The sequence below is a fragment of the Siphateles boraxobius genome, unplaced genomic scaffold (genome assembly GCF_051911475.1).
Source record: "Siphateles boraxobius isolate OS27281-9 unplaced genomic scaffold, OSU_SipBor_1 163, whole genome shotgun sequence".
Classification (NCBI taxonomy): domain Eukaryota; kingdom Metazoa; phylum Chordata; class Actinopteri; order Cypriniformes; family Leuciscidae; genus Siphateles; species Siphateles boraxobius.
Window position 1 is genome coordinate 385,001 of NW_027508770.1, and position 14,678 is coordinate 399,678.

General features: G+C 44.7%; 1 protein-coding gene across 23 annotated transcripts in view; it reads right to left on the bottom strand.

Moving 5' to 3' along the window:
• Nucleotides 1-14,678, bottom strand: part of LOC143740039 (ubiquitin carboxyl-terminal hydrolase 9X-like) — a 79,720-nt gene that overhangs the window by 5,712 nt on the left and 59,330 nt on the right. For 13 of the 23 annotated variants that reach the window (XM_077232081.1, XM_077232073.1, XM_077232080.1 and 10 more), the window contains 5 exons: nt 12,685-12,870; nt 11,582-11,802; nt 11,198-11,286; nt 10,012-10,168; nt 2,855-3,106 (listed from right to left, as the gene is read on the bottom strand). In XM_077232081.1, the coding sequence (XP_077088196.1) occupies nt 2,855-3,106; nt 10,012-10,168; nt 11,198-11,286; nt 11,582-11,802; nt 12,685-12,870 (905 nt within the window). The remainder of the gene's footprint in view (nt 1-2,854; nt 3,107-10,011; nt 10,169-11,197; nt 11,287-11,581; nt 11,803-12,684; nt 12,871-14,678) is intronic. The other 10 variants (XR_013204714.1, XR_013204713.1, XM_077232087.1 and 7 more) reach the window with 1 other exon arrangement.

The following is a 14,678-nucleotide window of genomic DNA, read 5'->3' on the forward strand; positions in this document are numbered from 1 at the left end:
ATGAATGGGGTCACGAATGAGGTCACGAATAAGGTCACGACTGGGGTCACGAATGAGGTCACGACTGGGGTCACGAATGGGGTCGCGACTGAGATCACGAATGGGGTCACGAATGAGGTCACGACTGATGTCACGAATAAGGTCACGACTGAGGTCACAACTGGGGTCACGACTGAGGTCACAACTGGGGTCACGAATGAGGTCACGACTGAGGTCACAACTGGGGTCACGACTGGGGTCACCAAAGAGGTCACGACTGGGGTCACGAATGAGGTCACGACTGAGGTCACGACTGGGGTCACGAATGAGGTCACGACTGGGGTCACGAATGGGGTCGCGACTGAGATCACGAATGGGGTCACGACTTCGGTCACGAATAAGGTCACGACTGGGGTCACGACTGAGGTCACGATTGGGGTCACGCCTGAGGTCACGACTGGGGTCACGATTGGGGTCACGACTGGGGTCACGACTGAGGTCACGACTGGGGTCACGATTGGGGTCACGACTGGGGTCACGACTGAGGTCACGAATAGGGTCACGACTGGGGTCACGAATGAGGTCATGACTGAGGTCACGAATGGGGTCGCGACTGAGGTCACGAATAAGGTCACGACTGAGTTCACGACTGTGGTCACGACTGAGGTCACGACTGAGGTCACGAATGGGGTCGCGACTGAGGTCACGACTGGGGTCACGAATGGGGTCACGACTGAGTTCACGAATGGGGTCACGACTGAGTTCACGAATGGGGTCACGACTGAGTTCACGAATGGGGTCACGAATAAGGTCACGAATGTGGTCACGACTGAGTTCACGAATGGGGTCACGAATAAGGTCACGACTGGGGTCACGACTGAGGTCACGACTGAGGTCACGACTCGGGTCACGACTGTGGTCACGACTGAGGTCACGAATGGGGTCACGACTGAGGTCACGACTGGGGTCACGACTGGGGTCACGACTGAGGTCACGAATGAGGTCACGACTGAGGTCACGAATAAGGTCACGAATAAGGTCACGACTGAGGTCACGACTGGGGTCACGAATGAGGTCACGACTGGGGTCACGACTGAGGTCACGACTGGGGTCACGACTGGGGTCACGAATGAGGTCACGACTGGGGTCACGACTGGGGTCACGACTGGGGTCACGAATGAGGTCACGACTGGGGTCACAACTGGGGTCACGAATGAGGTCACGACTGGGGTCACGAATGATGTCACGAATGAGGTCACGACTGGGGTCACAACTGGGGTCACGAATGAGGTCACGACTGGGGTCACAACTGGGGTCACGAATGAGGTCACGACTGGGGTCACGAATGATGTCACAACTGGGGTCACGAATGAGGTCACGACTGGGGTCACGAATAAGGTCACGACTGGGGTCACGACTGAGGTCACGACTGGGGTCACGACTGGGGTCACGACTGAGGTCACGACTGAGGTCACGACTGAGGTCATGACTGAGGTCACGAATGAGGTCACGACTGGGGTCACGACTGATGTCACGAATAAGGTCACGACTGAGGTCACAACTGGGGTCACGACTGAGGTCACAACTGGGGTCACGAATGAGGTCACGACTGGGGTCACGACTGGGGTCACCAAAGAGGTCACGACTGGGGTCACGAATGAGGTCACGACTGAGGTCACGACTGGGGTCACGAATGAGGTCACGACTGGGGTCACGAATGAGGTCGCGACTGAGATCACGAATGGGGTCACGACTTCGGTCACGACTGGGGTCACGACTGAGGTCACGACTGAGGTCACGACTGGGGTCACGATTGGGGTCACGACTGGGGTCACGATTGGGGTCACGACTGAGGTCACGAATGGGGTCACGAATGGGGCCACGACTGAGGTCAAGACTGGGGTCACGAATGGGGTCACGAATGAGGTCACGACTGGGGTCACGAATGAGGTCACGACTGAGGTCACGAATGGGGTCACGACTGGGGTCACGACTGGGGTCACGACTGAGGTCACGAATAAGGTCACGACTGAGGTCACGAATGAGGTCACGACTGGGGTCACGAATGAGGTCACGAATGAGGTCACGACTGGGGTCACGAATGAGGTCACGACTGGGGTCACGAATGAGGTCACGACTGGGGTCACGAATGAGGTCACGAATGGGGTCACGACTGAACGCAGGGCTGCACGATATTACAAGACACTGACATTGAGATTTCTGCGATATATAATGCGATATGAAAAGATTTTTACCAGATAATTTGAATAAACATATTTGGAAAGAATTAATTCTTCTAGAGTGTTGTTGTTCGGGGGGTTCAATTACAAAGAAAATATATTTAAAAATAATAATTAAGAAGGTGAAATATTACTTTTTACTCTGAGGACTTTGTTTGAGTGCAAACCCTCACAGAGATGAACGATTTCAGAAAAACTTAAAAAAAATATAGATGTTCATACTTGGGTTTGATTTTGCAAGAAGCAACTTAAAATATTAAACAAAATAAGAAATATCTTTTTTAATAATACTATTGCACTGTAAAACAAAAATTATTTTACTATAAAATTACAATACTAATATTTACATCAAACCGAGCTTTTATTTTGACGGGTTGCTGGCAGATTAAATCAGAACATGACGCCCTTCACTCTGAAACCGCTAGCGCATACATTTATTTTATTAAATCGTAGCGATATCTCCGTTACACTGATATATATCGTGCAGCCCCACCTTGAATGCAATGCGAGTCACTGTGGATAAAAGCGTCAGCAAATTGCATGAATGTAGACTTTAATAACTTTGCAATAAAAAAAAAAATTCAAAATCATAATATTTCCCTACGTTCCCATTACGGCAGAAATAGAGAACTCACCGCAGGCGTTTGGTGAGGTTTGAGTGACTGAGCGCTCACCTCTTCAGGACAGAGCTCGCAGGCCTTGGCTAGCGTCATGCGCGCGCTGTGCGAGCGCTCCAGGAAGTAGCCGTTGGACGTCTCGTTGCTCTGCACTGGAGGAGACCAGTTGTTGTACGTGTACTGAGGGTTTCCAGTGTAAGGCCTGCGCTCCAGCTCATCGCCCAGCCATTCCACTGCCCACGTCCACTTCCTCTTCAGGTCCCCGTTACCCTGACACACAACCAGCACACAATCACTACACAACCAGCACACAACCGGCACACAAATACTACACAACCAGCACACAACCAGCACACAACCAGCACACAATCACTACACAACCAGCACACAATCACTACACAACCAGCACACAATCACTACACAACCAGCACACAACCGGCACACAAATACTACACAACCAGCACACAATCAGCACACAACCAGCACACAACACAACCAGCACACAATCACTACACAACCAGCACACAACCAGCACACAATCACTACACAACCAGCACACAACCGGCACACAAATACCACACAACCAGCACACAACCAGCACACAATCACTACACAACCAGCACACAATCACTACACAACCAGCACACAATCACTACACAACCAGCACACAACCAGCACACAACCAGCACACAATCACTACACAACCAGCACACAATCACTACACAACCAGCACACAATCACTACACAACCGGCACACAAATACTACACAACCAGCACACAACACAACCAGCACTCAATCACTACACAACCAGCACACAACCAGCACACAATCACTACACAACCAGCACACAATCACTACACAACCAGCACACAACCGGCACACAAATACTACACAACCAGCAAACAATCACCACACAACCAGCACACAATCACTACACAACCAGCACACAACCAGCACACAATCACTACACAACCAGCACACAACCAGCACACAACCAGCACACAATCACTACACAACCAGCACACAATCACTACACAACCAGCACACAATCACTACACAACCAGCACACAATCACTACACAACCAGCACACAACCGGCACACAAATACTACACAACCAGCACACAACACAACCAGCACTCAATCACTACACAACCAGCACACAATCACTACACAACCAGCACACAATCACTACACAACCAGCACACAACCGGCACACAAATACTACACAACCAGCAAACAATCACCACACAACCAGCACACAATCACTACACAACCAGCACACAACCAGCACACAATCACTACACAACCAGCACACAACCGGCACACAAATACTACACAACCAGCACACAACACAACCAGCACTCAATCACTACACAACCAGCACACAATCACTACACAACCAGCACACAATCACTACACAACCAGCACACAACCGGCACACAAATACTACACAACCAGCACACAATCACCACACAACCAGCACACAACACAACCAGCACACAATCACTACACAACCAGCACACAACCAGCACACAATCACTACACAACCAGCACACAACCAGCACACAATCACTACACAACCAGCACACAATCACTACATAACCAGCACACAACCGGCACACAAATACTACACAACCAGCACACAATCACCACACAACCAGCACACAATCACTACACAACCGGCACACAAACGGCTAGGTATGTAACGATTCACTCAACTCACGATGCGATACGATTCACGATACGATTTTCTCACGATTTTTTTAACAAGTGATTCATTTAAGAAATTATAAATGAAAAAGTGTCCCTTTTATTATTTCCCAGACAAAATGCTGCACATTTCTTTTTCATTTTAAAATATATTTGTCAATTAAAAAAACTACATTGAAATTTAAAAAAAAATCCCTTCAAGGTTGTTTTAACTCAGTCTTTCTGTCTGTCTGGTCAAGAGGGTGGACACTGGTACCTTCGCACACTAAGTAAAAGACTATGTAAAATTAGTACCACATTTAGAGGGGTTTTAATTTTGTTATGATTTGTATCATTACACTAGCAAGAGTAAAAAACAACAACACACATTTAGAAAAATATGCCATAACCATCAATAAATTATATAGATAATTAAAGCTGCAAGCAGCATTTAGCGGTGTTCAAGCAGTTAAGGCCTTTCAGGCCGTTAAGCACAAAAGCATCAAAAGACATTAAGTTTTATGTAGCAAGCATGATTTACCATGATATACTACATTTCAGTGTGATTTTTCATGATTTACCATGTTCCAGTATCATTTACCATGAATCTTACATGATTTTCCATAGTTTACCTTGATATACCATGTTATATGATGATTTACCATGATATAGCACATTCTAGAATAATTTACAAGGATTCTAGCATGATTTACCTTTTTTACTATGATTTACCATGTTTCTGGCGTTATTTACCATGATTTACCACGTTGATAGCAATTATATGAAGCATAAGAACAATTGAAGTGATAAACTCTGACAAAATATGAATGTGTTATAATAGTAATTGTTATTTAAGTGATTTTATAGTGTCTATATACAAAAAAAGACAATTAATAAGAAGAGTGGCCAGCAGAGGGCAGTAGAAGACCACTTATTGGCTCACTTTCATTTTCAACTACTTTGTTTCTCCAGTATTCTCCAGTGAAGCAAACCATTTTTTTCATGTTAACTCCATAATGCATGCTTACACACACACACACACACACACACACACACACACACACACACACACACACACACACACACACACACACACACACACACACACACACACACACATTTTTGGGATATGTTATTGTGAAAATCTGTTTTAATGGTATATGAGCATTTCACATATAACTTTGCAATGTAATAATATAAAACTAATTAAAGAAAATGCTTTAAGCATTTGTTTGTTAGCCAATGCTGAAAGCTGATAAAAAAAGATTAAAAATATCTAATGCTGCTGCTCCATCTAGTGGACAACAGTGCTATTACAGCCTACTTATACAATAGGCCATGTTTTTCATATCATTTAATCTACACACGCTCATTCTGATGTAGATAGAGACATTTGGAACTTCAGGAGCCAGTGTGACTCAATTGTCACTTCAATAGACGATTTTTGACTAAATGTTATTGTAAATGTTAAAATAGTGAATTTATAAAGTCTAAATATTAATTATAGTTGAGTAGTGTGACAAAATGACTTTTTTTAAACAGCAGGGGGCAGTAAAATACCACTTATTGGCTGTTAGCCTTTTTCAAGCTGTTATAGCTGTTCTCGACCTTTTTTTAAGAAGCTATGAGCATTTATTGAAAAGATATTGGCTTTCGGTCAAGGCTACATATTGAAGTGACCCTATTATAGTCATCCAAATGAAGAAGTTATACATTTTCCTATAATTATTGTTGTAGAGAGTACAGAGCAATAGATGCATTTTGACAAAATGTGATTGTAAATGTTAAAATAATGATTTAATAAAGTCTAAATATCAATTATATATAAAAATATTAGAGAGTAGTATGATGAAATGACAGCAGGGGGCAGTAAAATACCACTTATTGGCTGTTATAGCCATCCAAGCTGTTATAGCTGTTATAGCCATCCGATTTACACTCTATTATAGCCATCCAAATGAAGTAATTATACCTTTTCTGATAATTATTGATCTAGAGAGTCCAGATAATTGTACTGCACTGGTTTTAAACATTAAGATATGAAAATTATACGATCATAGATGGAAAAGACCATTTACAGCCAATACAGGCAATTTACCATAGGAAATACATGGGTTTAAAGCTTTTCAACAGTTATAGCGCCACCTATTGTCCGATCTCCATGAAACGTTTCATGCTTCTTCACCATGGTATGACACATATGCTCATCAATTTTTGTGAAGTTCTGAGTTTTTATTTATGATTTATAGGCTTTTGGGTGCATTTTGACACGCCCCCTTTTCTAAATGACCCTGTTACAGTGAACCAAAGGGCAAAGTTCAACTTTTTTTTGATAATTATTGATCTAGAGAGTCCAGAGAATTGTCCTAGACTGGTCTGGTTCCGATCAAGCAAAAAACCAGGGACTAGTTCGCAAAAGTAGGTTTTGGACAAAATCGGCAATAACAAATTTTTTGTTGCTCAAATCGAGAATCCGAGATATACATCTTGTCCGTCTTGAGCCAAGGAACACAGTGGTGTGAAAAGCTTGATTCCAAGTCAAACGGTCTAGGAGTTATGAGCAATTTAGTACTTTTGGTTGCTGTAGCGCCACCTATGGGCCAATCGGGGTCATACTCTGATAGGTTCTCCCCAAACTGAGGCCCTACCACCTGGCCAGGTTTCAAGTCTCTAGGCCTTACGGTTTGGGCTGCACGATGCGTTTTAGGTTTTTTTTTTTTTTCAAATAGCAATTACAATAGGTTTTCAGCACTTCGTGCTTGAACACCTAATAATAGGCGACCTTTTTGACAGTTATAGCGCCACCTATGGTCCGATCTCCATGAAACTCTGCATGCTTCTTCACCATGTCATGACACATGTGCTCATCAGTTTTTGTGAAGTTCTGAGTTTTTATTTATGATTTATAGGCTTTTGAGTGTATTTTGACACGCCCCCTTTTCTAAATGACCCTGTTACAGTGAACCAAAGGGCAAAGTTCAACTTTTTTTTGATAATTATTGATCTAGAGAGTCCAGAGAATTGTCCTAGACTGGTCTGGTTCCGATCAGGCAAAAAACCAGGGACTAGTTCGCAAAAGTAGGTTTTGGACAAAATTGGCCATAACAAATTTGTTTTTGCTCAAATCGAGAATCCGAGATATACGTCTTGTCCGTCTTGAGCCAAGGAACACAGTGGTGCAAAAAGCTTGATTCCAAGTCAAACGGTCTAGGAGTTATGAGCAATTTAGTACTTTTGGTTGCTGTAGCGCCACCTATGGGCCAATCGGGGTCATACTCTGATAGGTTCTCCCCAAACTGAGGCCCTACCACCTGGCCAGGTTTCAAGTCTCTAGGCCTTACGGTTTGGGCTGCACGATGCGTTTTAGGTTTTTTTTTTTTTTCAAATAGCAATTACAATAGGTTTTCAGCACTTCGTGCTTGAACACCTAAAAAATATATATCCATGTACACATTTAGAGAAAGAGATAGTAAAATAAATACAACACCTAGTTGCCACGGAAACACTGGTACACCTTGTGATCTCCGTGGCTCTCGCACTTGTATAATGCCTTTTACATAAATACGGAGGTGACTTGTGCTTATCACGGTGGTGATTATTATTAGTCTACGGAAAGTTAAAATGCCGCCACAGCTCCGATTTGAATGAGTCAATATCTACACTTGCCGTCGCCATGTGTTTGACGGCGCGTGCACACCAGTCTATGGCACACACTGCGTGGCGCGAGCGGAGCAAACTGAGCGTTTTCAAGTCATTCCTGTGGAAGTTGAGTGCTCACACAAGCTCAAGTTCCATGAATGAAGTGAAAACACTCGCTAGCATCGCGCCAGTGTGTGCTTGCTGCAACTTCACAGTAGGCTACAGTAAACGCCCCTGCTTAAAACGTGTATCGCGATTCGTTTAACATTTCAACCGACTTGAATCGTCACACATTTTTATCGATTTTCAACCGGCACAGCCGGCACACAACAGGCACACAGCCGGCACACAGCCGGCACACAGTCGGCACACAACAGGCACACAACCGGCACACAACAGGCACACAGCCGGCACACAACCGGCACACAACAGGCACACAGCCGGCACACAGCCGGCACACAACAGGCACACAACCGGCACACAACAGGCACACAGCCGGCACACAACCGGCACACAACAGGCACAGAACCGGCACACAACCGGCACAGAACCGGCACACAATCGGCACAGAACCGGCACACAGCCGGCACACAATCGGCACACAACCGGCACACAACAGGCACACCGCCGGCACACAACAGGCACACAACCGGCACACAACAGGCACACAGCCGGCACACAACCGGCACACAACAGGCACAGAACCGGCACACAATCGGCACAGAACCGGCACACAGCCGGCACACAACAGGCACACAGCCGGCACAGAACCGGCACACAATCGGCACACAGCCGGCACACAACAGGCACACCGCCGGCACACAACAGGCACACAGCCGGCACACAACAGGCACACAACAGGCACACAGCCGGCACACAACCGGCACACAACCGGCACACAATCACACAACCAGCATTCAAACCCGCACACCTATAGACTAAACCCGTGATACGCATGTGCGCAGGTTTGACAGGTTTGCGTTTTTGAAGTTTAAGCGGAGATGGTCACGTTTTTTAAAATTTTTCAACGCTTGCACCTTAAAACCTGTTCGAAGGTTTGCGTTCTCGAACTGAAACCCTGTCGTGTGTGTGAGCGTCCGGAGCGCATCTCATCTACCGCCGGTTACTGCGTAGCATGAGCCATGGAGCTCAGAGACCGATCCCGATCCCAGTTCAGGACTTCCCCACCTCTCTCTCATAACAAGACGCCTTGTTCAGTGTGTTGGCATGTTTCAAATGTTACTTGTTATATTTTATATAATTGATTTATATTTTTATTCTTCCCCATATGATTTTGAAAATTTTTAGAAAAATGTGTTATGTTAGTGCTAAGGGAGCATGTTTTAATAAAACCTGTGATTCTTACCTTTATAATGTATTTTATTTCCTGTTTGTAAGTGCTACAGAGGCTTAGATATTAAGGTTTTGGTAGACGTTGACAATTCTTAGTATTTTTTCAGAAACCCTCAGGAGAGAAGGATATTTATCCTAGAATTACAGGTTTTTTAAGCGTTTTAGGAGTAAATGGGTTAAGTGTTTTCTGTTGAACGGTGTGTGTTAGCGGCCGCTAAGTTAATAACTAATGACTTTTACAACGGAAGTGAATCAATCAAAACTAACTTTATCTGGACAATAACTTTATTCTAGATCTGCTGTAAAGCCTAAACAATCTCTGTTACTGTAATCTCTATTATCACTGTAAAGCTGCTGTGAAACTCTATATCGTAACAGCGCTGTATAAATGGAGGAGACTGGACCAGCTGACGAATGCCCTCTTCAGAAGGTTCTGCTGTTCTGACTGGATTGCTGGGATCGCGTGTGTGTGGACGTGGATGTGACGCTCACCTGCAGGATCTGATAGGCCACAGCGCAGTTGGTGAACAGCGCCACCATGCATTTAATGCACTGATAGGCCCGTTTCTGATAATGGTTCTTGGAGCGTTGGATGGTGTCGAAGAGCCCGTCTCGGTCATCAGGAATGCCCTTCAAAACATTGTGGATCCTAAACAGAGAACGACACCGGCGGGAATGAGGATAGTGATGATGCGATCATTCCCAACAAGCAAGGGCGTACTCGCAGAACATGTTCACATGCACTCTTCATTATTCTGATTATCTCCAAGAATTTTGGTTATTTTCACACGGCATAAGTGATGAACTCTCACACAGGCATGAGTTACTGTTCTAAACTACGCAAAACACATTTCTATGTACGCATTCAGTGACGCAACGAAACGTGTCATCGATATACTGCATTACATTCGTGTCACACAACGATCCTGAATCACAAGCACACGCTGGAATAGATGCCATTAAAGTCTTTACATGCCTATTTATTGCCGTAAGAATCAGCTTACGCCACATATTTTACTGTGACTAAAGAGGCCTTGGCACCGGGTGGTTCTGGGAACTCAGTTCTAGGCGCTGGCCACCAGTGTGGATCCCGACAGATACTGGTTCTCCTGGGAACGTTTCCTGGTTGCGTTCGCAGCGCCAGCAGAAACTCTGAAGAGCCCGAGTCTGAGCTCAGCGCTCGCACGCTCCTGATCATTACTCTGATACACTATTAGCTAGCACTGTTACACACAGAAGTGGACAGTAATAAAGTTATTAGCGTGAGGCGTGTGTTGATGTCAGTGTTGCTGAGCAGAAACACACACTCATGTTTCTCTCGGTCTCTTCAAAGATGTGTTGGGTTTCTCCTCAGTGTAAAGGGTTAGAGCTTCTGTCACTGTTTCACATGTTCGTAGAGTTAGTTTGATGAGTAAATAATCGGCTGTAATCTGTGTGTCACACGGCCTTTTAATAATGGCGGGAACCGGTGTTTCACGAGCGCTCGGCCAATCAGCGAACACTAGCGTCACTGTAGTTCCTATAGCGCTGGGTTACACTCTGGAGTTCCTTCCTTCCGAGCCCTTTATGGATAACTACAAATATGAGCTTCATCGCATCAATTTGATCAAAGCATTGCGTTTACATGAGGGAAGATTAATCCGAATATATTCCCTGAATCGGGTCACGAGTGACTCACCTGTGCGTCTGCCACGAGTCCTCGATCAGGAGGATCTGCAGCAGGAGATCCAGGTACGGCCTCAGCTCATACGTGTAGGAGTACGCCACCTGGAGCACGAGGACATTCACAGTGAGTGTATGAGGAAGATACACACTCACTCACACACACACTCACTCACTCACTCACTCACACACTCACACACTCACACACTCACACACTCACACACTCACACTCACACACTCACACACTCACACACACACACACACACACTCACACACTCACACACACACACTCACACACTCACACTCACTCACTCACACACACACACTCACACACTCACACACACACACACACACACACACTCACACACTCACACACAGACACACACACACACACACACACCTGCCAGAGCAGCTCGCTGAGCACCGTGGAGGAGAACTGGGGGTTCTCCCAGCAGCAGAAGCGCAGTAGCTTCACCGTCTCCTCAGAGTTGCTGCAGTCCTCGATGATCTTCTTCACGTAGCTGGTGCGCACGAACAGGGTCTCGGCCACAGGCGGCTGCAGGGGCATGATGGGAAGCGTGAGGCCGGGGTCCCCGTACGGGTTGGCCAGCGGGGGGTTTCCTGTCGGAGAGCAGTGGGTGAATCAGCTGAGTCGGGACGGGCCGCTATTATCGTTTTGATACACCGGCGAAGATTCTCCTAAAGATAAGAATGAAGTCTTCCTGCGATAATCCCGTAAAGCCCAGCGGCGACGCATCTCTGTGTGGGAGCGCTCATCCGCGGCTCACGCGCAGCGCGACTACAGACGTGAAGCGGAGGACGACTTCATTAGATTTATATTTTAAGCTTCGAGTTTCGCTCTCCGTCAAGCACTCTCAGGAAACACTAGCGCTCTCTCAGAGGCTTACACACCGCGCAGATCTGACGTGCTACATCTAAAACATAATATTTGTTATATTTTCCTGTAAAAATACTGGAGTTCATTTGGCATTATTCAAACGCAGATGTGATTAATATTCATGAACGCAACAGCTCATCAATTCGTAGTAGTATTATTATCGTATCAGTATTATTACTAGTTTTTTACATTTCAAACTTGTAATTGATTTGAATTATTATTGTGAGTAATTATTGTGTGATGTTTTTCAGCACAGTTGCACTATTTAGACATTATCTGCACTTTTACAGAAGAAACGTATACCTGCAACTTTTCCATTTCTGCAAGGGCTGGTGTTTGGATTTTTATTGTTTTTTAAATTCTTTTATGTAATTGGTATATTATAGGAGCCTATTAGATGATGGGTACGTTTGACTTCAGATGAATGTTTGTGTTTCTGAGGCTCAAGAACACATGCATGTCTCAGTTGTAGCCAAAAACATTAATATCGTCATGATATCGTTATCGTAATAAATACCAGGAAACATTGCGATATAGTTTGAAGTCCATATCACCATCGCTAGCTGAGAGCCTTCGCTGGATGAAACAGCACAACTAAGCCTCACCGTTAATGGAGGACTGCATGCGCGAGCACACGTCGCAGCAGCGCAGCAGTAGCGACACCACCGCGTAGAGTTTGCCCAGCTCTGCGTACTGGTACTTGATGGGAGGACCGGGACCCTCGTCCAGCGCCACCAGCATGAAGGTCGACGGCACGCTTAACTTCAGCAACTGCGTCTTCTCTGCCAGACCTGCAACAGACACATGGGTATTTTATGACCCTCAGTTCCCTTTAAAGGTGACATATTATGCCCCTTTTCACAAGATGTAATATAAATCTATGGTGTCCCTAGAATTAAATTTCAGCTCAAAATATCAGATAATTTATTATAGCTTGTCAAATTTGCTCCTTTTTGGGTGTGAGCAAAAACGCTCAGTTTTGTGTGGAGTCTTTACACGAGCTTCAGAAACTCCAGCAATAACAAAACAGGCCAATCTCACTCATCCAGAATCCCAGAATAACCAGTAGCGAGTGCAGCCTTACAGAGAGACTCAGCAAGAGTTTCTGAATGTTAGTTGAGACATTTATGTAGTTGTTGTGGAGTTACACTGATCATCTCATCATCATGTTGAACTTCTACACAAGTGTCCACAGTTCCTGAGGTGTTTATAAGACAGCGGTGACATGTTCTGGTCAGTAGTGTTCAGTGCTCGTCTGTGCTCAACGACAGAACAGTTTCAGGCTTTGCTGGATCTTCTGCCGGTGCGTTAGAACTGCTCACTGTTGGGTTAGGGTCGGCTGGTGTGTGTAAACGTGCAGATTAAGGGCCGGTAATATTATAAACGTGCAGATTAAGGTAATATTATAAACGTGCAGATTAAGGGCCGGTAATATTATAAACGTGCAGATTAAGAGCCGGTAATATTATAAACGTGCAGATTAAGGGCCGGTAATATTATAAACGTGCAGATTAAGGGCCGGTAATATTATAAACGTGCATATTAAGGGCCGGTAATATTATAAACGTGCAGATTAAGGGCCGGTAATATTATAAACGTGCATATTAAGGGCCGGTAATATTATAAACGTGCAGATTAAGGGCCGGTAATATTATAAACGTGCAGATTAAGGGCCGGTAATATTATAAACGTGCAGATTAAGGGCCGGTAATATTATAAACGTGCAGATTAAGAGCCGGTAAAATTATAAACGTGCAGATTAAGGGCCGGTAATATTATAAACGTGCAGATTAAGGGCCGGTAATATTATAAACGTGCAGATTAAGGGCCGGTAATATTATAAACGTGCAGATTAAGGGCCGGTAATATTATAAACGTGCAGATTAAGAGCCGGTAATATTTTAAACGTGCAGATTAAGAGCCGGTAATATTATAAACGTGCAGATTAAGAGCCGGTAATACTATAAACGAGCAGATTAAGAGCCGGTAATACTATAAACGAGCAGATTAAGAGCCGGTAATATTATAAACGTGCAGATTAAGAGCCGGTAATATTATAAACGTGCAGATTAAGGGCCGGTAATATTATAAACGTACAGATTAAGGGCCGGTAATATTATAAACGTGCAGATTAAGAGCCGGTAATATTATAAACGTGCAGATTAAGAGCCGGTAAAATTATAAACGTGCAGATTAAGGGCCGGTAATATTATAAACGTGCAGATTAAGGGCCGGTAATATTATAAACGTGCAGATTAAGGGCCGGTAATATTATAAACGTGCAGATTAAGGGCCGGTAATATTATAAACGTGCAGATTAAGGGCCGGTAATATTATAAACGTGCAGATTAAGAGCCGGTAATATTTTAAACGTGCAGATTAAGAGCCGGTAATATTATAAACGTGCAGATTAAGGGCCGGTAATATTATAAACGTGCAGATTAAGAGCCGGTAATATTATAAACGTGCAGATTAAGGGCCGGTAATATTATAAACGTGCAGATTAAGGGCCGGTAATATTATAAACGTGCAGATTAAGAGCCGGTAATATTATAAACGTGCAGATTAAGGGCCGGTAATATTATAAACGTGCAGATTA